Genomic DNA, 25,363 nt, shown 5'->3' with positions numbered 1-25,363 from the left:
CCAATGAACACCCAGGACTGAGCTCATTTAGAATGGACTGGTTCGATCTCCTTGCAGTCCAAGGGACTCTCAAGAGTCTTCTCCAACACCACAGTTCAAAAACATCAATTCTTCGTGCTCAGCTTTCTTTGTAGTCCAACTCTCACATCCATACATGACTACTGGAAAAACCATAGCCTTGACTAGATGGGTCTTTGTTGACAGATATCTTGTAATAACCTATAATTGAAAATAATCTGAAAAAGATATATATATATATAAATATATATTACTGAATCACTTTGCTATTCACCTGAAACTAAGACAATATTGTAAATCAACTATCCTTCAATTAAAAAGAAAGTCAGACTTTTGGAAGCAGTGGGAAAAGGAGAGGGTGGGATGATTTGAGAGAACAGCACTGAAACATACACATTATCATATGTAAAACAGATAGCCAGTGGGAGTTTGATGTATGACACAGGGAACCTAAAGCTAGTGCTCTGTGACAGCCTGGAGGGATGGGGTGGGGAAGCGAGGAGGGGTAGGGGGTTCAAGAGGGAGGGGACACATGTATGCCTATGGCCTATTCATGTTGATATATGGCAGAGGCCATCACAGTATTGTAAAATAATTATCCTCCAGTTAAATAAATTTTAAAAAGTCAGTGGCAAAGAATCTACCTGCAATGCAGGAGACTCGGGTTCAATCTCTGGGTCAGGGAAGCTCCCTGGAGAAGGAAATGGCAACCCACTCTGGTATTCTTGCCTAGAGAAGAAGCCTGGTGGCCTATAGTCCATGGGGTTGCAAAGAGTTGGACATGACTTAGTGACTAAACATCCAACGTCTGATCTTAGAGTATCAAAAAAAAAAAACAAACGGGGGGGCTGCAAGGATCAAAAAACCCACAAAAACAAATGGTAAACAAGCCCTTCTATTTAGTGAAGAATTCTGTGTGTATTTCTGTCTATATAATGTAAATAATTCTTGTAGAGAATTGATCTTTTTTTCCCCTCTTGAAATATTGCCTGGGCTGGTCTGTTCATCTGCCTCATTTTATTCATCTTTGGGTTCTCCCTGCCCCTCTTCCTCCATCTGTTCTTCTTCCCTGATGACAGTGAGGCTGAGCTGACTGGCATGTGGACCCAACACGTTCTACAGAGAACCACACTTTATTTGCAGCCAGGAGCACAGCAAGTACTCTGAGGATGGTTTCCTTATCTTCTGTAAGCCGGCCTGAAATCTGCCTTCTAGCACTGATCCAGGCACTCAATCTACTCTTGGCTAGGAATTTCCAGAGCCTTGGCGGGGTCACCCTTTGCCTTTCCCGGCAGCTGGTTTCACTCTGAATTTAATGAGGGAGCTGAGCTGAGTGGCCAGAGAAGGGTTTCCCGCCTGGCATTTCATTGGAAGGGCTCAGGCACTTACTTGTCTATGTTAAGTGAGTAAATGCCGATTGCTGGGAGACTCCCAAGAAAGGACCTTCCCAGCCAGTTCTCCTCTGGTCAGCGTCTCGGGCACATTCCTGAGCCCTCCTGCTCCTCCCTCCTTTCTCTTTGGATTTCGGTGTTCCCGACAATGAAGTAGGAGTGTGAGTATTTTCAATTCCATGTATATGTAACTGGGATTTTCTGTCCCCGTTCAGCTTTTTGGACTTGACAATTTAGCAAAGCCTTGTCAGAGAACTTTGTTTCGTTGTCCTGGATTTTGTGCTTCCCAAGGTCTCACTACACCAGATTTCTCTGCGTTTAAATTTGCCGGCTAGTTTTTTGAGCTGTGATGTTAGCAGATGGGAATTAGAAATGCTTCATACCATGCTGAGAGTTCAAGTATTTTTCATTTTTGTTTCAAGAGTTTTAGCTCATCTTTTCGTTTTTTTTTCCCCACTTATAATCTAATGTATTTAGCTTGGCTTTACATTTTTACATAAGAGAAAACTTATTTATCTTTGCACTTTTATTATTAGTTAAGAGGAGTCTATAATTATATGCTTCTTAAACTAGATTCCCTTCAGAAGTGTAATTATATTCACCAATGTATTATAGTCTCAGTCCTCTAAAAGGGAGCTTTGGAATTTGTGGAAACCAACCCAAGAGTTCTAAAGTTACATATTTATGAAAGACTTTTGTTGCATATTTAAAGGATGGGAGTGATTTCTGCATGGGGCCTTTATCCTTTCTCCCATCTCTGCAGTCTTCTTAAAATGCCCTGTGTTTGGAATTTTGAGGGATTGATTTCCAGACATGTAAGACTTACTGTAAATTTAAAATAGAAGAACCACACTATTCAGTGCCTCACATTAGTGAACTTTTATTGAATGAAATAATGGGTTCAGAAACACCAAAGGGCATTTGATGGCAGATTTGCCTTAATGATTTATTTTTTTTGTGAAGAGAAAGCTATTATTTCCCAACCTGGTACTTGTATATAAGATTTTTTTACTTTAGTTTGAGACATTGGATTTACTATAAATGTTATGAAACTTTAGATGTTAATTTTGTACTGCTGCTTTTTCAGAGGGAAGAGCAAAGTGAAATTTTAAGAAGGAATTTAGAATAATATTGTCGTATCCTCATCTCTTGCAGACTCACGTGGTAACAGATGCCTAGCTTCAGGGAGCTTAGCTTCTAGAGAGCAAGCGGGACCACGGACATAGAAGCTGTGACACCTATGGCTGGCTTGGCTTTCCCCCTTGTCCTATTGGAAGGGCTTGGCAGGGTGGAAATTCTTTGTTTCAGGGAGCGTGTGTGACTGGTTGTAGTATTCTCTCATCTTGATGGATTGGTCTGGACTTCAAGACTCATAACATTTGGAAATTGTGGTCCTTTCCAGCCCTGAAATTCTGTGATGCTCTGAGTCCCTCGGCCACATGAAACCTTGTTAGAGACAGATCATATTACATTCCCACCCACCCTGCTCCTTTTTTAAAGATTGTAGGCGGCCAAGGCCACCGCTGGCACTGATGTTCTGTAACCTGCAAAGCTTTATGAAAAAGTGGGGTGCTGGATGGGGCTGCCACAAGTTCTGTGTTTTCTGTTCAAGGCACAAAGCCTCATTTCTTGGCATTGCCCTCCCCGCTTCAAGCAGAATCCCAGTAAACAAACTGTTACAGTAAAGTAGTGACTAATTAAAGCCTTTTATTAAACCATATTTCTACTCACCTCCAATTCTCCGAATATTGGGAGAGTGAGACAGATGGGAAATAGACCAATTATGTCAATGTGACCATTTATTGAGTTCTCACTGTGCTATGTGGGTAATGCACAGGAGGGAAATTAATCCTTAGAGAAGGGAAGTTAGTGCTATTTAATCCCTGTTTTGCATGTGGCAGAAGCTGAGGTTCATAATGTCAAAGTCACTGCCTGAACCCCTAGAACTTTTTGCTGATAGTTGACTGTGAGGGATTTAATATTCTCTTAGGAGCTCAGTGTCATCTCATTCCCCTACCCCCAGTCCTACAATGAGTATAGTTGAATACCTCGTTCTTTTCTTCCAGTGTCTTATTTATACATTATGTTATGTGAGTTTTGAAGGCAAGGTCATTTTGTGTTGAGAACTGTTCTCTTTGACATTTGTTTGAAAATGAACTCTTAAGCACCCCGGTCATCTTTTATTTTCGTGGTTGCTGTTATGTCCCTATTTGGTTAGCAAGCTGGTCTGAGTTCTAAAGGATTTCTGACATCTTTTACTTTTTGATAATTCTATGTTGTCAGCCACCAAAGCAATTGAGCAGAAAAAAGAAAATTTGCTGTGGGCAAATGTGGCAGAATGAGATGTAAGGAGTAAGCTCAGAAAATCAAAATCTCTGCAGTTATTGCTGCAGATAAGCAAGACAAGATGAATGTAGAAGTTGCTACCCGTGATTGGTGTGACCGAAGCCTCTATGGAGCTTTTCTGCCCAGCCAGATGAGCAAAACAAGTTCTCTGGGAGTGACTTTCCTGGGTAGAGAGGGTGTACACGGTGGAGGGAAATTTTTTTTGGAGGGGGCTGGCTTAAAAAAAAATCACTGATGTCACTGTCCCCTCCCTTGGCTTGACCTCAGCTCACAGAAGTCAGCTCCCATATTCTCCCTGCTCCAGTGCCCCCACTTCTGTGGTTCATCCTGCATGCCTCAGTCATATTAATCATTAAAAATTTATTTTATTTTATTTTTTTATTTCGCATTGGCGTATAGCCGATTAACAATGTTGTCATAGTTTCAGGTGGACATACACAAGTATTCATTCTCCCCAAGACTCCCCTCCCATCCAGGCAGATTAATCCTGAATTAGGAAACTTCCAAAGAATTTATGCTGCATTCTGTGCCCTGGTAGAGACCAGCAAAGATGCCATTGCCTGCATTCAAGGCCGTTTTGTGGCCGAGGCACACTGCCAACCCAGGGCTCTCTCCATATACTTTTCTGTGTACACTCAGTGCTGGCTACCAAGTGCTACCCAGCCCGTCTTGGAAACTCCGCCTTAGGGACTTCGTGAGGAAAACAGCCTTGTGAGTAGCAGAAGACATGGAAGATGATCATTAAATTAAGTGATCTAGGCAGTAACATAACTATCCATGAGAATTTAGTATTTGGAGAAAAGGTAAGCTACTACTTTGCTTCTTATGGGAAGCTGAGGTGTTGAGATTTGTGATGTTGGGAAAAGACAGGCCAGGCAACTTCAGGAGGGACAGGAAGAGCATGCAATGAGCCGAGTCTTGAAAGGAGAACTGGGTGAAATTTTCATTTAAATTAGCTTGAAGAGTCTAACCTACCTGCAGTTGAAAAGAGAACATCAGCTGCTGCTCAGAGAAACCAGCTGAGGAGAAAGTGGTTTTAAGCCTCAGATACTACGGATGATGCTCATCCTCCTGAAAGAAGCTCGAATTTGTTGAACACTTTAAGCCTCTGAGGCTGATGGCTGTTATTCCTGTTTTATAGATGAGGAGACTGAGTCTTACCAAGATTAACTGACAGAAGTCAGCTCAAGCATCTAGTTAAGTGGCAGAGCAGCAGCTGAAAACCAGGTTGTTTATTCTAGAGTCCCTCTGAGTCTTTTACAGGTGTGTGTGGTGGCTGCCAGCAAGTACTGTGTGTGATCTAATCTCCCCAGTGAACCCTCTCCAGAGAAGTTAATATTGTAAGAACTACAAGGATATTTTAAACAGTCAGAAGAGGGTGTATTTGTCAGCATGTCCCCTGGTCTTTCCCAGGTGAGTCTTGAAGCTTGGCATTCTCTTGGCTGGCATATTCCTACAGTGGAGGGCAATCCAGAAATGTTCTTTCGTGATGTCTTTAGTGCCTCATCAGGGCTTCAAGGCTGTTAGCCTTCTCAACTAGAATGTAAAGTTTCTGAGGGCAGGCACCATCTCTTATCTTGATTGATGTATTTTGATTACCACAGCTGGATAAAAATGCCCCCTGAAGATTATGCCTCTCTTTTTAAGGTGTGTCAGATCTCTGAACAGCCTTCGCATGGGGCATCTTGCTTTTGGCAGGGACTGTGTCATGCCTCTTTGGGTGAGGATCATGGGTTGGAAAGAACCCAGGCTTGGGGGCCAGCGCCAGGATCTTTCCTACTTCTTCAAGATTTTTCAGTGAGTCTTTTCATGTCTGTTGAGGCTCAGTTTCTTCATTTGCAAAATGGGTATGGAAACCTTATAAGGGGTTCTTAAGAGTAGAACTGATGTACAGAAGGGTCTGGCTCACAGTTGGCATTTAGGAAACGAAGAGATGGTTCATCTATTTGTTCCGAAGCATGTGCAGAGGGCCTGCATGGTATGCGTGCACAGAAAATGGGTCTTGAAATAATGGTGTGGCTCCCTAAGACCCGACCTTAGAGAGCAACTCTGAAGTGTCTTAAAATATGATGCTTTTATGCGGAGTGTCCTTCATTGCCTGACTTTGCATAGGAAGGCAGAACCAGAGATGAATTTCTTGGTTTTTGGATGCTACTTCAGTATATAGAGCCTGGTGCTTTATATGATCAAGTATTGGTAATATCAACTTTGTGATAAGATATTCATCCATCTCTTAAAGCAATAAATGGATAACAGGACTAGATTGGCATCTCTTCACCAGAATACTTTTCCTTTTATGACAGCACTTTACAATATTTCATATAGCTTTTAAAATTTAGAAACACCTTATGAAATTAGGTATTGTTCATTTCTTTTTGTAGGTGAATAAACTGAGGCTGATAGAATTTGGGTTTAAATCCAGTTCTTTTAACTTTTTTCTTTCTGTGTGTGTGGTTGTTTTGCATAGTCACTAAACACATATAGAAACTGTTAACACAGTATATTTTTCTTCATCTATTTACTTTTAATCTGTGTTTTTTAATTCAAGTGAGTTTCTTACAGCACATAGGTGGGTCTTGTTTGATCCAGTCCAGAATCAGACACGACTGAGCGACTTCACTTTCACTTTTCACTTTCATGCACTGGAGAAGGAAATGGCAACCCACTCCAGTGTTCTTGCCTGGAATATCCCAGAGCCTGGTGGGCTGCCATCTATGGGGTCGCACAGAGTCGGACACGACTGAAGTGACTTAGCAGTAGCAGTAGTAATCTCTCTTGGGCTTCCCATGTGGCTCAAACGGTGAAGAGTCCACCTGCAATGCAGGACTCCCTGGCTGGAAAGATCCCCCAGAATGGAACTGCTACCCACTCCAATATTCTTGCCTGGTGAATCCATGGGACAGAGGAGCCTGGGGTCGCACAGTTGGATTGACTAAGCATGCAATAAATCTCTTTTAATTGATGAATTTAGAACATTGATATTCAAAGTGATTATTGATATAGTTGGATACGCATAGAACAACTGAAGTCATAAGTGTGTGTGTATATATACATACATATAATGCTTATTAATATATAAATGTATAATAGGTACCAACTGATTTCCAGGTAATCTTGTCTGAGAAATAACATAGGTTAAAAAAAAAAAAAAAAACAACCAAAAACTTTTTATTGAATGTTTGCTATGACCTTGACACTATATTGAATATTTTTAGTGATTTTAGCTTAGTTGGAGGAAAACTCATTTCAGAAATTTGCACTGTATTCTCAAATGCTTGGGTGTAGCTTTTATATCTGATAAACTAAAAATTTGCCTAAAATTAGTTCAGAATGCAATTAAAAAAGAAAAGCAGCCAAAGTACTGCAATTCACCGCATGATGAATGGAAATCAGCATCTCACATATGTTATTGTTAGGCACCAAGGGTTTGATGCAGTCCTCAGCCTCCAAGGCTTGGGTTCAGGGGTTATTGATTCTGGTCAGATTATATGTGTTCCACCTCAGTTATTAGACAAATGCTGCTGAGAGGTTTTCTCAGAAAAGGTGATGTTTTCAGTGTTTCTATTGGCTTTTTTCTAGGTTAGTATACTGTGAGTAAAATTTCAGAACATTTAAAGAAAACAAGCAATTTCTGAATAAGCTAGTATTATGAATTGAGGTATTTAAGTTATGTATTTGCAAAAGACCCAGAGTCTTTTTACTGAATGGAACTTCTGTTCCCTCATTCCTGAGCGTGGTAGGGGCCTGCACTGCAGATGTCTGTATGATATATGATGTGGTAAATATGTAGCCTTAGGAATTTTGTGGTTTAAAAGAGAAGTTGAGTGGGAATTAGGGATTAAGAGTGGACACCTCTCCTGCCGTATCAAACTCACCCTTCTTTCTCGTTCTCAACCTCTAAAAGACCCCTTTTCAGCTGTTTAAAAATTTTTTTCAGCCACACACAGTAACTTCTTAGTCTCTACCTATAGCCTGTGGGTCAACCTTCACTCTCCTGAGAATTCAAAATGCTTTCATTTGCGCCATCTCCACAGGTAGACACTGTGTAGTGACGACTTCTGAAGAAAGGTGTCATTTATATCCTGGGCTTGCCTCTATTAGTTTGAGGTTATGTATTTACAATTTAAGCGGAGCTAAGATATTTTGCTATTATCTAACGAATTTGGGAATCTGCCCTTGTTTCAATTATCTAGATCTCCTAAGTGGAAGATTTCGAGTGTACTGGATGCTGCAGTGAGACAGCTTTGTTTTGGTTCTGTGCACGCAGCCATATTTGGGAAACACAAATGGGCCAGTTTTTGTATTTAAGACTTGTCTTGGTTAACAATGCATGCTTCAGAAATGGTGTGTGCCCAGAGTTGTACATATAAAGAGTTTGAGGAGCTCAGGGCTCTGGAATGCCATGGACTCGAGTTAGGAGTAGGGAATTGGCAGCAAGGAGGAGCCATGGGGTGCTGTGTGTGTTGTCCACCTGGCAGTCTCTGTGGACTATTTTAAGATAACATATTTTGGTACAATTGCTTCTTTAGGAAATCTGGCTGAATGTTCTAGTCATTTTATTGCCCCCCTTGTCCTCATAAGGAACTGCATGAGGGTAGTTTGGCTTCATTAAACAAAGCGATCACTGGCAATTAATGTTGTAAGTCCATATTTGGGGTGTTTGTTATGGGCTGTGAGAAAAGATTAAATCATGTGGGGCTGCCATGTTCTAGTGGACAAGATTGTTGGTGGCTTTTTTTTTTTTTTTTTTTAGCTTGTCTGCTAGAATTTGCTCTTTAAAGTTCTAAAGATGAACCAATTGCGTATCAAATGCCAGGGATGAGATTAAAAAGCGATTTCCCGTCATTAAAGAAGAAGTGTTTTATAACCACATTATCTACTGTTTGGAAAACAGAAATGAAATTTCAAAGTTACCTGTAACTCTACTCTACCACATCATTGGTAGAATTTGGTCATATTTTCTTTGTAGTATGTGCATGTGTTTTGATTTTTATATATTTATAATTAGAAATGTCATGCAGACCTGTTACTGCTTTTTATTCACCTAATCTTTTTAAATTAATTAATTTATTTTAATTGGAGGCTAATTACTTTATAATTTTGTGATATTCACCTAATCTTATAAGAAGTGTTTTCCCATGTTGTATGTCCTACATAACCATTATTTTCATAATGATTCAGTCCACCTAGGAAGTGAGTGGCTATTGTAATTGGCTCCCTGTTACTGAACACAGCAGTGTTTCTAGGTTTTCATAATTAATAAAGCTGTAGTAAACATTTCTGTCTACGTAGCTTTATTGTCATTTGGCGTTCTTTATCTGAGCTGCTGCTGCTGCTGCTGCTAAGTCACTTCAGACGTGTCCAACTCTGTGCGACCCCATAGACGGCAGCCCACCAGGCTCCCCCGTCCCTAAGATTCTCCAGGCAAGAACACTGGAGTGGGTTGCCATTTCCTTCTCCAATGCATGAAAGTGGAAAGTGAAAGTGAAGTCACTCAGTTGTGTCTGACTGTTAGCGACCCCATGGACTGCAGCCTACCAGGCTCCTCAGTTCATGGGGTTTTCCAGGCAAGAGTACTGGAGTGGGTTGCCATTGCCTTCTCCATTCTCTGATCTAGGTTCCCCTAAAGCACAAAGGATGTGAGCTATGTTAAGTCTTGATGTTCTACGCTGAAAACAATGGTAACAGTTTACAGTGTCACTGACTGTAGGAAAATGTCAGGGGCTTTGCATTTGTTCACACTGAGCATTAATGTTTTTAAACTTGTGGACTGATTTAAGAAGTGGAAAAAAATGGTTAGTCATATTTTTTCCTTGGAATTTCTTCATGCCTTTAACAATTTTTCTTATAAGTATTGAGTACACTGTAAAACAAGGATATTAATCCTCTCTATTATGTTTATTTTAAACCATGCATTGTATTACATAACTTGTAATCATGTATTACCTCCTAAATTCTGTTGTCTAAAGATGAAATAATTTTACATGTATAAGACTTGAAACTCTTTTGGGCTCTTTTGCTTATTGCCAATTTTGTTGGCAGAATCCCTTTGCAGGTTTACTGAAAGACTTCATTATAAGTATAAAAGGGAAAAAAGTAGTTGCAGATTTATCGGCAGCTAACTTTCCAACTCCGGATCTTGCTTGATCTTACCTCTGGCAAGGGCCTGGGATGAAACTGTGATGAATTTAGTGGGAACTTGGGCATGGGATTTCTGAATTCCAAGATTATTAAATAAGTCTTATTAAATGAATTCCTTATCATCATGACTCTCTTAATAGTGACTAAAAAGAAGACTAAAACCAAAATTAAAATCTTCCATTTTTGTTGGGTCAGTGCATCTGGCAGCTAGGATTGGTCTCAATGTTTGGGGAAATGAGGGAGCAGGCTTTAGTGGGAAGTAACAATGAGATTAACGACTTGGAAAAGGGAGATCTCATTCAGGATTCCATGGGAATGATGAATATGATACACATGGAGTTTAGGGCTTATTGAGTACCTAGGGGAAATGAGACTAGAAAAGTCATTGGGACTTCATCTTACAGAGCCTTACAGTAGGTTAAGGAATTGGACATTTAGACCAATGTTTCCCAAAGTGTGACATTTGAGGTGATTTTAGAAGGTGTGCCATTGAACATTTAAACATTTTAGTATTTATCATTCCTTGATTCTTTCTCCTTACAGAATTTATTCCTCTTCTTTCTGTGTTCCTGTACAACTTAGGTCAGATCACTAGCAGAGGGTTCAGGTCAGTTCAGTTCAGTCGCTCAGTCGTGTCTGACTCTTTGCGACCCCATGAACCACAGCACGCTAGACCTCCCTGTCCATCACCAACTCCCGGAGTTCACTCAGACTCACCTCCATCGAGTCAGTGATGCCATCCAGCCATCTCATCCTCTGTCGTCCCCTTCTCCTGCCCTCAATCCCTCCCAGCATCAGAGTCTTTTCCAATGAGTCAGCTCTTCGCATGAGGTGGCCAAAGTACTGGAGTTTCAGCTTTAGCATCATTCCTTCCAAAGAACACCTGCCCATCATATTACATTAAATGGAACATCTCTGTTTTCTTGCATTGCAACTCCATGATGGCCTCAGGGACAGCAGCTGTCAGATTCACATTGGTCTCCTGTGGGCTGGGCAGTATTTCGGATGCACAGTAGGTGTAAAGAAACGCTGTTGGGTTGGTATCATCTGGCCTGTGTTTTAGACAAACATTTTTCTTCGCTAGGAGGTTCACTGCCTTTTTTCCTTTTGCCCTGTCCCACCCAACCAGCCCCTCTGAGCTTATAGACCTCCCCCACGGATTTTTTTTTTTTTTCTCCCATGGGCTATAAGGTGATTCTGAGGCTTATTGGGCCATTGTCATGGTCTGGGAATGAAGCAATGGAATAGAATGGTGAGTGTGAGGATGGAAAAGCAGAGGTGGCTGGGGTGCATGAGTCATGAGGGCAGAAGAATTGACTAGACAACGCAGCAGGTGTGGGATGGAAGGTCAGGGGGAGGGAGAGAAAGCAGTGTACTCAGGCCGGCACGAGGGACGCTCACCCACCAACACTAATGGGTGCCTGCTCTGAGCCCAGGCATCCTGCTGGACGTTAGGAGACAGAGGTGAGCAAGACCCTGTCCTGCTGGAGGGGTCTCGCTGTCCAGAGGGCTTGATAGGAGGAGTGGAGACTGGGAAGGCAGGGTGGGAAAAGATGAGTAACAGCCTTGGCAATCAGTTACCCTTTTGTAACTGATTACCAGGACACGTTGCACGTTTGGTGAGCATTTAGTACAGAGGACACAGGACACGTTTGGTGAGTGACATCAGAAGTTATAAGGGGAAAAGGGCACTCACCAGTTCATGCATTAGCCGTGGAGGGTTGATTCTCATCTGGAATTCAGTGTCCATTGCCAGGAGACCAAAGGTGCCCTGAGGAGGAAGAAGGATATGAGGCTAAGTAATACTCCGTTGTGTGTATACCACATCTTTATCCATTCCTCTGTCAGTGGACATTTAGGTTGCTTCCGTGTCCTGACTATTGTAAATAGTGCTGCAATGGAGTAATGCCACTCTCAGCAACATAGGTGGGCCTAGAGATCGTCATACTGAGTGAAGTAAGGCAGATAGAGAAGGACAAACATCGCATGATATCACTTACATGTGGAGTCTAACACAACACAAATGAACTTATTTACGAAACAGACTCACAGACATAGGAAACAAACTCATGGTTACCTGGGGGAAGTGGGGGAGGAGTAAACTGTGAGATTGGAATGGACATATACACACTACTATATATAAAATATATAACTAGTAGAGACCTGCTATATGGCACAGGGAGCTCTACTGAATACTCTGTAGTGGCCTATATGGGAAAAAGTCTAAAAAAGAGTGGATATATGTGTGTGTGTAACTGATTCACTTTGCTGTACAGCAGAAGCTAACACAACATTGTAAATCAACTAGACTCCAGTAAAAATTCAAAAGGAAAAGAAAGAGGAGTAGGAGGGAAACAGGGCTTAGTAGATGGAATGAAGAGCAAGACTACGGGAGACTTTTTCTGAATCTGTTTTTGCACCGAAATAATGAGGGCGTGTGTTAGATTTCTGTTTCTTTAGTAGCCATAGAGCCCATTCATCCAGGAAAGCTCAGCAAGAGTAAATGAATGAAATCCATAACAGCACAGCTATCCTAGTAGCCTGAGGGGCTCATGGAACTTTCTTCCAAAACAGGTGGAAAACCAGGCAAAGGCGCTAAGTAACCTGCACGGATCCTTCTGGTTCTAACAGTCCATGTGAAATCCTCCAGGAAGTGAGCATGTAGTTGGAAAGGAATGAGGACACAGCTCAGGGTCCTCTAGATCTCTAAACTCCTAGAAGAACTACAGAGGTCCCATTCTATTGTAGAAGGAAGAGCCTCATGACTCAGTGTAATGAGTCTGCTGCGACACTTAGAAATCAGGACCAGAGAGTGCTTGGGGGAGGAGGAAGGAGTTAACTGTCTTAAATTCAGTGGAAAGGTCAGTGAGGCCCCGACCGGTGCAGAAGCTGTTGGGCTTGGCCATGTGTGTGCACTGGAAACCTTTCTGAAGGCCATTTTAGATAATTGGTTAGAACGGAAACCACATTGGAGGGTTTCCAGGAGGAAATGGGAGGATGTGGGGGATGGCCTTTCTGATGTGTTTTCCTATTGCTCTCTCTCCAGAAGCATCAGTCTTTTCACAGAAACCATGCGCTTGTTGTGTTCTGAGCCCCCTACTGTGTCATGGAATTCCAGGCTGAAGCTAATGTCAGGGTCAAGTTTATCCTAACTTCCTCCCCTTGAAAGGAAGTGTTAGCAACTCATTGTTTATCCTTTCTGGCTTTCTGAAGAGTCTCTGCGCCCTCTCTAATAATGTCGAGAATACGTTTGAAGAGAAATGACTTAACTAGAGGTTGAGAAGAGGATGAACTGTCAAATAATTGGAGAAACATGCCTTTGCTGGTGGATCAGCAAGTATAAAAGCAGTAAGGTCAAGCATGTATTGTGGGCTTTGTGAGCTATCCATATTATTCTTTTCAAGCTATTGGAAGTACCTGCAAACATAGTTATAGATAGATAGTTCTAGATAAATAACTATCAGTATAGATATCAAGTCCCAGATTGGATTGTAAAGCTGGAGTATTATCATAGTTTGGTTGAATGGGAAACTAGTTTCTTGTAGCCAAGCTATAGTGGAGTTAAAGACAGTCTTTGGTTATTTTGAACATAAGACTTGAAAGTTAGGTTCTGAAGCCTAAATAGAGATGGGGACAAGGTTCGTAACTGAACACTAAATGCTCAGTTCCGAGGATGACACAGTGTCACGCTTCCAGTATCTTGCAGGTGTGTGTGTGTGTGTGTGTGTGTGTGTGTAAAGAAGCAATGGAGACAAAACACCAAAAGTCATAGGGAGCATGCTATGCTCCCAGGGGCTCATTCTCTTCCAAGAATCTTTGCTGGACCTTGAATTCATTTTTACAGACAAACTCAACTCCTCCCTTGTTATATATTCCTGAATCATCCATATAAGGAAGGACCTTTTTTCCTTTCCCAATAAACAGTCCATATTTAGTTATTGGATTCTGTTTCAGCTGGAAACATGAGCATAACTTTTGCTTTTTAGTAATTATTCACTGTGTCATTAAGACTTATCCCAGAATTACAGGGTCGTGGAATCAGAGACTGATGGTGCAGAACCATTAATTATTTGGATGCATTCTTAACAAGACGGGCTACTTCACATCTTGTTCTTTTGGTGGAATGTCTGTGTTGATGTGTGGTGTTTTGACCAAGTACAGATGTCCCGACAGTCCAAGGGGTGGAATGGTGGCTTGACCCTACCTGGCCCACCCAAGCTGAGACGCTAGGTTCCTGCAACCCGCCAGGGGATTGCTGCTGTCTTGCAGTGGTTCAGTTTTGCCACTAGGCGGCACTGTCCATCTTTTTGGCTTTTACCCAAAAGCCCTCTGCCTCCTTTGGAGGGGACTTGGGGGAGAAATTCCAAAGATGTGCCATCATGTTCTCAACCGACTCAAACCCTTTACAGCTTCATTTTTAAATAAACAGTAAGTGTCAGAGGTTTTTATGTAAAATAAACTCTCACATTCTACATATGACGGTAATACTTGGACTGTCTCTAAATAAACTGCCTGGATTAGATTGAGACTTCCAAAGCCTTCAGTGTTCTGCTCAGCCCCAGTGTGTGCAGCTTCCTGATTGCATCCCCACCGCCCCGACTCTGAGCTCTTCAGGCCATGGGGACAGAACCGATTGCTGAGCCTCTTGGGGTTCAGCTGTGGATGGCCTTAGTCAGGAGAGAGGGATGATGCCTCTCTTCTCTAGCAGAACCTTGGGGGCCCCTCCTCCCCCTCATCTCATGCTGCTTGGGTTGCAAACATCCAAACATTGCCTCTGGTTAACTCAGACTGAAAGGGGGATTTACTGGCAAGATCTCAGGTAGTTTGGAGTTAGCCAGAAGCAGGAGAATCACCCTCAGAACAGGGGCAGAAACACAGAGAGGCTGAGCTGGTGGACTCAGAGCCAACACCAGGCCCTAGAATAGTCTGGGTGGGGTGTCGTTGCTGTTGCAGCCACCGCCGTGGCCGGGACACCGGGCACCGTCCTTGGTACAACTGCCACTGCTGCAGTTTTTATTTTAAACTACCCCCTGCTTCGTGTCACCTGCTGCCTATGTAAACAATCAAGTGAGAGCACGGAGCAGAGTCTACTACCCCCACAGTCTGTGTGTGCGGAGCTGGTAGCTACCTAGACATTGCCATCGCCACCTACTACTGTCATACAAGTTCCTAAGGTACTGGAATTGTGTCCTGCCCGCCCCCCCCCCCCCCCCCCCGGGCCCATTCTCTTTCCATCTTCTTGCAATCCAGCCACTAAACTGTAGACACTTGGCCTGGGGAGGGCCACCCTCGGCCCCCACCGAGGGTGCTACACCTGGCATCTACTCTGGTTGGTGGATGTTTGAGGCAAAGTGATGGTTAGTATTTGGGACTCTGTCCCTGCCCGTATGTACTTTAGACCACTTTTTAAATAAGGGTTGGGCTGACATCTAGAAGCTACTAGTATCTGTAGTCAGAAATATAAAATGTACAAAGGGTGACCCACATATAACAGATGGTCAAGACTCAACACGTATGATTTGAGGCATCCTTTTAATTTGCTTTATAAAACATTTCCATTTCTCCAGTTCTCCAATTGGAGACTCTCCAATTCTCCAATTTCTTCTCCAGCTTAAAGAAGGCTATTGTGCTATGTACTTTTGAAAAAAAATTGAACTGTAGTTGATTTACAATGTTGTTAGTTTCAGGTGTACAGCAGAATGATTCAGTTTTATATGTATATTGTGTGTATATATAGCTCCCTGTATTTTATTTCATATATAGTAGTATGTGTCTGTTAATCACAAACTAATTTATTCTCCCTTCCCCACTTGCCCCTTTGGTAACCATAAGTTTGTTTTCTATGTCTGTGAGTCTATTTCTGTTTTGTAAATAAGTTCATTTGTATCATTTTTTAGATGCCACATAAAATTAATATCATATGATCTTTGTCAGATTTACTTTGCTCAGTATGATGCTAAGTCCTTCCGTGTTTCTACAAATGGCATTATTTCATTCTTTTTATAGCTGAGTAGTATTCCATTTCTGTATTTATTTTTAAAACTAAAACAAACTGTGCAGAGGGAGTTGATAAATGAATTATGGAATGTTTTAGCCATTAAAATGATGAGTATGACTGTAAAAATCCAGAAAACTGTTCATGAAATATTTGAAAACTGGAACACAAAGCTGTCCAGACATTGTTTGCAACTATGTAAATACTATTTATGCAGATAAAGGTTAGAAAGGATTGCAAAAGAAAAATACTCTCTATTAAGATAACTGCATGGTTGAAACAAAAACGTTTCTTCAGTTGTGCTTTAAAAGTTAAATAAAACCTTGGCATAATTATTACAATTATTTAAAAAGTAAAACATTTGGATGATATCCTGACATCCTTTCTGGCCCTGGGAAGCAAATGGAGGTATCATAGCCAAGATTGGAAGCCACCCGAGCATACAGAACACAGCAGGTTGTGTTCTTAACGGCGAGAGTGAGTGGTTCTGCAGCTTAGAGAACAATCGGAGGGGCAGTTGAAGGTCACGGGTAGTCCCAGGTGTACTTGACAGCGACAGAGACAGAATTACTGATCTTCTGAGCTGAGATGGACTTCGAATGATTTCCCTTTTGCCCCCGGGTTCTGTGCAGTCAATTCCAAGGGCAGTGAACAAAGTAACTGCCCAGAAAGGAAACCAGTGCCTGACTTCAGTGTTAAAAAAGGAAATTAAAGCATGTCCCTCAGTGCAGACCCTGGGACCATACCATGACCTTATTACAGAATTCATGAACTGGGAAGCTGATGGCCTCTACACCATTGTGTCTTACATTTGAAAATACATAGAGACCAACTGGAGATCTTGTTAAAATGCATGTTCTGACGCAGCTGATGAAGGGTTTGATTTCTAACTTTCTCCATTTTTCAGTAAGTTCCCAGCTGATGTTGGTGCTGCTGGTCTGCAGACCACATATTAAATAGCAAGTTTCTTCAGTTCTTGAAGACTTGCTTTTCAGATTGTCCTTTAGATATGTTCAGCTAGACATTGTATTCAAAATAAGTGCGAGACCTGTACCTTGAAAACTGCAAAACACTGCTGAGGGAAATTAAAGGAGATCTGCATAAAGGGAGAGAGTCTATTCTCATGAATTGGAAAATTCAATATTGTTAAAATGTTAATTTTCCCTAGATTGATATATAGGCTCAGCATGTTCTCATTCAGAATTCCAGCAGGCTTTTTGTAGTTTTTGTTTTGAGTGAGAATTGATAAGATGGCTCTGAAATTTTTATGAAAATGTGAACCTAGAAGAACCAAAATTGTTTTGAAGAAGAATGAAACTGGAAGACTCACATTGATGTCAAGACTTACTATAAAGCTCTAGTCATCAAGACAATGGATTAGATAAAGACAGATCCATGGAACAGAGTCCGGAGATAGACCCACACGAGCATGGCCAGTTGCTAAATTGTTTTATGCTAAATGAGAGAAGCCAGGTACAGAAGGTTACATATACTATGATAGCATTTAGATAAGATTCTAGAAGAGGTACAGCTATAGTGACAGCAGCCCAGTGGTTTTGGGGGGACTGTGGATGGGACCTTATTAAGTGAGAGGGTTACCATTTACATACCAGTAAGTGGACTGCATTCCCACCTCAAGGCAGTAGAGTGTCTTTCCTACGAGCCTGGGCCTTCAGGTCAGGCTCTCTGGGTTCCAGAAGCAACTCTGTCACATGGGCAGCAAGCTGTTCACCTCTGTATGCTTTGCTTTCCTCATCTTTGTAAACTAATACAATGCTAGTACTTACCTTGTAGAGTCTTTGTGAGGATCAAGTGAATTAATATAATTAAGGCACCTACAGCATTTCTTTGAGCATAGTAAGCTATATATAATCTTATTATTAGTCCCCAGTAACCAGTTTGTGTTGTGACTTACTTCTCTGTCCTGAAAGTTTGTTCTTTCCTTCACCTTCTCCCCGATCCACAGGGACTTGTGTAACTTGAGGTTTTTAATAGAATGTTAGAGGTGGAATGGATTCTTGGATAGTATCAAAACCAAGTATGGGTGATGAAACAGAGGTCAAGGAGGTTGTTTGATGTGTCCAAGGTCATGTCAGTACACAGCCAGTTAAGAACCGGAAGCCTGGCTAAGTGACTCCTGGCTCAGCCCCCTGGTTTTATCAAGGCTTATATGGTATTTGCATTTTTTAAAGTGAACCATAGGGATTTATCTCGAACCTGCCATTCATCAATTCCATTGTGTGTTTGTGTTTTTCTGCAGAGCAGTACAGAGCCCCAGTTGCAGAAGACTTGTCTTGTCACCACCATGAGCTCTGGTAAGTCATTTAAAATCCTGTCTTTCTCTTCTTGACAAATCTACAAAGCTGGACCATTTGCACAGAATTCCCACTTACTCCTAAGGCCCCAACTGTGTTTCATTTTTTATTTTTCGAGTGCTGGGTAGGTGCCAAAGCTTTGTCATAAATTGTCATCATCACCTTTGTTAGTAATGATTTATTGAGTACCTACTGTATATTAAGAACTACACTGTACGCTTTACATGTACTATGTTCTCATCTTTATAATGGGTTCCCTTTCCCTCTATTTGACAACTTTATTGAGATATGATTGATATACAATAAACTTCATAGAACCGTTCAACTTCAGCTTCTTTAGCATTACTGGTTGGGGCATGGACTTGGATTACTGTGATATTGAATGGTTTGCCTTGTAAACGAACAGAGATCATTCTGTTGTTTTTGAGAATGCACCCGAGAACTGCATTTTGGACTCTCTTGTTGACTATGAGGGCTACTCCATTTCTTCTAAGGGATTCTTGCCCACAGTAGTAGATATAATGGTCATCTGAGTTAAATTCACCCATTCCAGTCCATTTGAGTTCACTGATTCTTAAAATGTTGATGTTCACTTTGGCCATCCCCTGTTTGACCACTTCCAATTTACCTTGATTCATGGACCTAACATTCCAGATTCCTATGCAATATTGTTCTTTATAGCATTGAACTTTACTTCCATCATCAGTATGGTTCCATAGAATGGTTCTGTGAAGACCTACAAGACCTTCTAAAAGTAACACCCAAAAAAGATGTCCTTTTCATTATAGGGGACTGGAATGCAAAAGTAGGAAGTCAAGAGATACCTGGAGTAACAGGCAAGTTTGGCCTTGGGGTACCAAAATGAAGCAGGGCAAAGGCTAGCAGAGTTTTGCCAAGAGAACACACTGATCATAGCAAAGATCCTCTTCTGGCAATGCAAGAGAATACTCTGCACATGGACATCACCACCAAAATCAGATTGATTATATTCTTTACACCCAAAGATGGAGAAGCTCAAGCTCAGCAAAAGCAAGACTGGGAGCTGACTCTGGCTCAAATCATGAACTCTTTATTGCAAAATTTAGACTTAAATTGAAGAAAGTAGGGAAAATCACTGGACCATTCAGGTATGACCTAAATCATCCTTTACAGTTATACAGTGGAAGTGACAAATAGATTCAAGGGATTGGATCTGATAGAGTGCCTGAAGAACTATGGACGGAGGTTTGTGACATTGTATAGGAGGCAGTGATCAAGACCATCCCCGAGAGAAAGAAATGCAAAGAGGCAAAATGGTTGTCTGAGGGGGCCTTACAAATAGCTGAGAAAAAAAGAGAAGCTAAAGGCAAAGGAGAAAAGGAAAGATATACCCATTTGAATGCAGAGTTCCAAAGAATAGCAAGGAGAGATAAGAAAGCCTTCCTCAGTGATCAGTGCAAAGAAATAGAGGAAAACAATAGAATGGGAATGACTAGAGGTCTCTTCAAGAAAATGAGAGATACCAAGGGAACATTTCATGCAAAGAAGGGCTCAATAAAGGACAGAAACGGTATGGACCTAGCAGAAGCAGAAGATATTAAGAAGAGGTGTCAAGAATACTCAGAAGAACTGTACAAAAAAGATCTTCATCACCCAGATAACCACGATGGTGTGATCACTCATTCAGAGCCAGACATCCTGGAATGCGAAGTCAAGCATCAACAAAGGTAGTGGAGGTGATGGAATTCCAGTTGAGCTATTTCAAATCCTTAAGGATAAAGCTGTGAAAGTGCTGCACTCAATATGCCAGCAAATTTGGAGAACTCAGCAGTGGCCACAGGACTGGAAAAGGTCAGTTTTCGTTCCAATCCCAAAGAAAGGCAATGCCAAAGAATGCTCAAAGTACCGCACAATTGCACTCATCTCACACGCTAGCAAAATAATGCTCAAAATTCTCCAAGCCAGGCTTCAGCAATACATGAACTGTGAACTTCCAGCTATTCAAGCTGGATTTAGAAAAGGCAGAGGAACCAGAAATCAAATTGCCAACATCCGCTGGATCATGGAAAAAGCAAGAGAGTTCCAGAAAAGCATCTACTTCTGTTACATTAGCTATGCCAAAGGCTTTGACTGTGTGGATCACAATAAACTGTGGAACATTCTGAAAGAGATGGAAATACCAGACCACCTGATCTGCCTCCTGAGAAATCTGTATGCATGTCAGGAAGCAACAGTTAGAACTGGACATGAAACAACAGTCTGGTTCTAAATCGGGAAAGGAGTACGTCAAGGCTGTATATTGTCACCCTGCTTATTTAACTTATATGAAGAATACATCATGAGAAATGCCAGGCTGGATGAAGCACAAGCTGGAATCAAGATTGCCAGGAGAAATATCAATAACCTCAGATATGCAGATGACACCACCCTTATGGCAGAAAGTGAAGAAGAACTGAAGAGCCTCTTGATGAAAATGAAAGAGGAGAGTGAAAAAGTTGGCTTAAAACTCAACATTCAGAAAACTAAGATCATGGTGTCCAGTCCCATCACTTCATGGAAAACAATGGAAACGGTGACAGACTTTATTTTCTTGTGCCCCAAAGTCACTGCAGATGGTGACTGCAGCCATGAAATTAAAAGACACTTGCTCCTTGGGAAAAAAAGCTATGATCAATGTAGACAGAATATTAAAAAGCAGAGACATTACTTTGCCAACAAAGGTCCATCTAGTCAAAGCTTTGGTTTTTCTAGTAGTCATATATGGATGTGACAATAAAGAAAGCTAAGCAGTGAAGAATTGATGCTTTTGAACTGTGTTGTTGGAGAAGATTCTTGAGAGTCCCTTGGACTGCAAGGAGATCCAACCAGTCAATCCTAAAGGAAATGAAGCCTGAATATTCATTGGAAGGACTGAGGCTGAAGCTGAAACTCCAATACTTTGGCCACCTGATGCGAAGAACTGATTCCTTAGAAAAGACCTGGATACTGGGAAAGATTGAAGACAGGAGGAGAAAGGGATGACAGAGGATGAAATGGTTGAATGGCATCACCGTGTCAATAGACATGAATTTGAGCAAGTTCTGGAAGCTGGTGATGGGCAGGGAAGCTTGGCGTGCTGCAGTCCATGGCGTCACAAAGAGTTGGACACAACTGAGCCACTGAACTGACAGTAAACTTGGTATTTTAAGTGTGTGTGTGTGTGTGTGTGTGTGTGTTCAGTCACTCAGTTGTGCCCGACTCTTTGCGATCCCATGGACTGTAGCCCACCAGGCTCCTATTTGATCAATGCTGACATGTGTATACACCTTGATGGCATTTCTTAATCTGAGTGACTGTAGCAAAAGTAAACATATTGACCATAATTGCCCCAAGGAATGAGCTAATCCATCACTTCCTTTATCAGGGCAAAACCACCCTTTTGCTATGTTTTTGGTAGTAAAATCAAAACCTACACAACTGAGCAGTTTTTAATTTAAAGTTGGGGTGGAACACCTGGGCTAGGGAAGACAGAAGGGAATGGGTAGGTCCCTGCTTGTGGTGCAGCCAAGAGCTGTCAGCTTTCCAGCCAGGATGTGCGGCAGAGAAGTTTCCATCTGGAGATCGAGGCCCACCTTGGCTACTGAGTGCTCCCTGTCACCTCCTGAGGCCTGCAGGCGGGGTGGGCCACAGGCTGACCTAGTGCATAGCTCACTTAGGCGCCTTCAAATCCTGCAGTGTCTCCAGAGTGTTATCAGAGACCTCTGGAGGAGAAAACCAATCCTTCCGTGTATTCACATTCACACGCCCTTTCAGCTGAATCCCAACCCTTCCCGGACAGCGTGGGCTTATTGGGAGGAGAAGGGCCCCAGGTGGATCAGCTCAGGGCTACAAGTACCACCCTGCAGGCTTTGGCCTGTAGTGAACCCCTCTGTAAGATGGACATTGGGAAATTATCGCCTAATGGGGGTTTGTGAGGATTAAGTGAGGCAACACTTCTCAAGTGCTGAGCTCTGTGCGCAAGGCCTGACCAGTGTCCCGTCCGTGGGTCATCAGCCCAGCTTCCAGCCTTGCAAGGAGCAGGACTGGTCTGGTCCTTGACTCCATGATGCTTCTGCTTCATGAGAAGGCTGCATCCCTTCCTTTCCCCTCGAGGGGGGCTCAGGAGTTGCCAGTAGCCCCTGCTCTGTAACTCTGGGCTTTTTGTTCTTGCTATAATTTAAAATAGGCCAGCACTTCCCCCCAACACCCAGAGTTTCTTGTGCCTCTAATATCAGGATTAACCTAAACTGGCATCACCATTCCCGGCAGAAATAAGGGTGGAAGAGGCGGGCAGGGAGGGGCCGTGGAGGATGAGGAGATGCCCTTGGGACTTCTCCCCAGGTTTTCCCTTAGGCGTGTGGTGCTGAAAGGAGGCATTTCCCAGGAAGAGTCCAAGAAATCTGGACCCTTTGACATGATAATTCCCCTCTTGGGAATGTCTGTATTAATTCAAAGGAACCAAAAACATCACCCTCGTGAAGGTGGGGAATGAGCAGGGTCATTCTGTGTGTTTACTTGATGGGAGATTATACCACTCATTAAAAACAATCATCAGGAAGAAAGCAGCTATGTAGAAAACACTTGTTCTTAACCTTTGATGGAAAGGGCAGCATGAAGGCAATGCATTCTTTTTATTCCTAGTTTGAGCTGAGCTGCCAGTCATCAGGGCAGGGCTTTACCTGCTTATCTCATTTTGTTCTCCTGCAGATCCACAAAAGTGGGCATGGCTTACCACTCCCATTATAGAGATGGGGAAACTGAGGCCCTGTGTGGCAATGATTTGTCTGGGGTCATCCGGCTAGTGACTGCTGAGGCAACCAACCTGAGGCGGCTGGTCATTAGCATACTGTGCTGCAGAAGTGAGAGTCTGTGGTGATGGAATTATTTTTCCAAATTTCTTCAAGTTTGGTTGTTTGAGTTTAAGGGGGAAGAAAACACAGGAAAGGAAGAACATGGATCTGGGCCTTGTGGAAGCTCTGAGGCTGCTGGCTTGGGGATGCTCGTCCCATTTTGTTCTTTGTCCCACACCCTGGGGCTACTTCAACCAGATAGGGAGGCTCAAAGCCAGGCCTGCAGTCCTAAGAAGGAGACCATCAGGAGAAATGAGGGCAGGTGCATAGGGACGGGATCGTTGTTCAGTCACTTAGTCGTGTCCGACTCTTTGTGACCCCATGGACCGCAGCATGCCAGGCTTCCCTGTCCTTCACCTTCTCCTGGAGCTTGCTCAAATTCGTGTCCATTGAGTCGATGATGCCATCCAACCATCTCATCCTCTCTCCCCCTTCTGATGCCCTCAATCTGTCTCAGCATCAGGGTCTTTCCCAATGATTGGCTCTTAGCATCAGGTGGCCAAAGTATTGGAGCTTTAGCATCAGTCCTTCCAATGAATATGCAGGGTTGATTTCCTTGAGGATTGACTCGTTTGGTCTCCTTGCAGTCCAAAGAACTCTCAGGAGTCTTCTCCAGCAATTGAAAGCGTCAGTTCTTTGTTACTCAACCTTCTTTATGATCCAACTCTCACATCTGTACATGACTACTGGAAAAACCATAGCTTTGACCATATGGACTTCTGTCGACAAAGTGATGTCTCTGCTTTTTAATACGCTATCTAGGTTTGTCAGAGCTTTTCTTCCAAGGAGTAAGCCGTCTTTTAATTTCACGGTTTCAGTCACTGTCTGCAGTGATTTTGGAGCCCAAGAACATATAGTCAGAGAGAAAAGATGGGGAAGTAAAACAGATGATATTTCTGTGACTTGTATTTCTGGCTTTCTGCCAACACCCTCTTTCCATCCGTCCCAGAAATGTAGGTGCAAAGGGAACTTTGTCTGGAGAACTAACCTTCTATAGATGAATTGGGGACAGTGAACAGGACAGGCCTGCCTGTGGGGCCAGTATCAGGTGGTCCTGGCTGCTATGGTTGGAGGGGGTGGGGGAGGGCAGCGGCCTTGTTTGCCTCTGGATCCAGGAGTACCTGGGCTGCCCTGTCGGTGTAGCTGATGTCACGGAGGCTGATTATTAAGAGCCCAGGTAGGATGACTGAGTCTCAGCCAAATGCGCTACTGGGGTTTGGGGCATTTGGGGAAATAGAATATACATAAACCATTATTAGAGTGTATCTGGTTTATATGTAGAGAGTATTCTATATATAAAAGCCATTTTTTATTTTAAAAATAAGTGTTCATCCCAGCTGAGGACAAAGAAGATAAGTCACAGGATGGACCAGAACAGATTTCATATCCCCTCTTATCATCTTAGAGCCTGGCATCCTTTCTGAGCTTTAGATTTCTTATCTATAAAATTAGAGTTCTTAACTCCTAGCTCTAGGGGCTTGGATATCAAGGATAAAAATCAGGTGCTAGTTATGGAATGAGTGCTTAGCAAGGACCTTAGATCAGGCAAATAGAGGCTTTATAAAACCATGGCTATTATATCTGTGGCTTGGCTGGCTCTTGGCTACTTCCCTGGTGGCTCAGACGGTTAAGAATCTGCCTGCAATGTGGGAGACCCAGGTTCTAACCCTGGGTCAGGAAGATTCCCTGGAGAAGGGAATGGCAACCCACTCCAGTATTCTTGCCTGGAGAATTCCATGGACGGAGGAACCTGGTGAGCTACAGCCCATGGGGCGGACATGACTGAGCAACTAACACTTTTGGCTCTTGGCTGCAACGGAGTCACCCCAACCTTGCTGATCACGTGCCCTGCCCCCCTTGTCTTCTCTGGGCTTCCACCATCAGTTCTGGGATGCGGAACTGGGTGGTGCTCAGGCTGCCAGTGGGCAGTGAGGGTCTCAGTGTCTTCAGCTGAGCAGAACTTTGAAAGGTCTCCACCAACAACGAGGTGACATTCACGGTAAACCTTGAGGTACAGAGGATTTCCCCAAGGTAGAAGAGGGGGCACAGGCCTTCCTGGCCGAGGGCCTCTAAAGATCCAAGGCCTGGAGATCAGAAAGTATCTGATTTGCTGAAGAGGTTGTGAGGAGACCGTCATGGTGGGCAGGCGCAGGAGGGAACTGCTGCTGGAAAAGGGCTGGGACCAGTGGCTGAAGGGCTGAGAGTCGGGGGTGAGTACCCAGGCTTTGTCCCTGGGTAGCTGCTGGCCCCCGGGTCTTGCGTGTCAGTTTGCTTTTAATCATCCTGAAGGTCAGTTTGTTAATTTGAATA

At 42.8% G+C, this 25,363-nt stretch overlaps 1 protein-coding gene across 36 annotated transcripts in view; it reads left to right on the top strand.

The window, feature by feature from the left end:
- SORBS1 (sorbin and SH3 domain containing 1) overlaps positions 1–25,363 on the top strand; it is a 234,332-nt gene that overhangs the window by 94,245 nt on the left and 114,724 nt on the right. For 19 of the 36 annotated variants that reach the window (XM_059881779.1, XM_059881778.1, XM_059881767.1 and 16 more), the window contains exons 1-2: positions 1,472–5,168; positions 18,152–18,206. In XM_059881779.1, coding sequence (XP_059737762.1) covers positions 5,148–5,168; positions 18,152–18,206 — 76 coding nt within the window. In that variant the 5' untranslated portion in view covers positions 1,472–5,147. 36 annotated transcript variants of the gene reach the window in all.

This window comes from Bos taurus, chromosome 26, assembly GCF_002263795.3.
Source record: "Bos taurus isolate L1 Dominette 01449 registration number 42190680 breed Hereford chromosome 26, ARS-UCD2.0, whole genome shotgun sequence".
Taxonomy (NCBI): Eukaryota; Metazoa; Chordata; class Mammalia; order Artiodactyla; family Bovidae; genus Bos; species Bos taurus.
The sequence above is the reverse complement of the archived record's forward strand: the minus strand, read 5'-3'. Positions and strand labels throughout refer to the sequence as shown.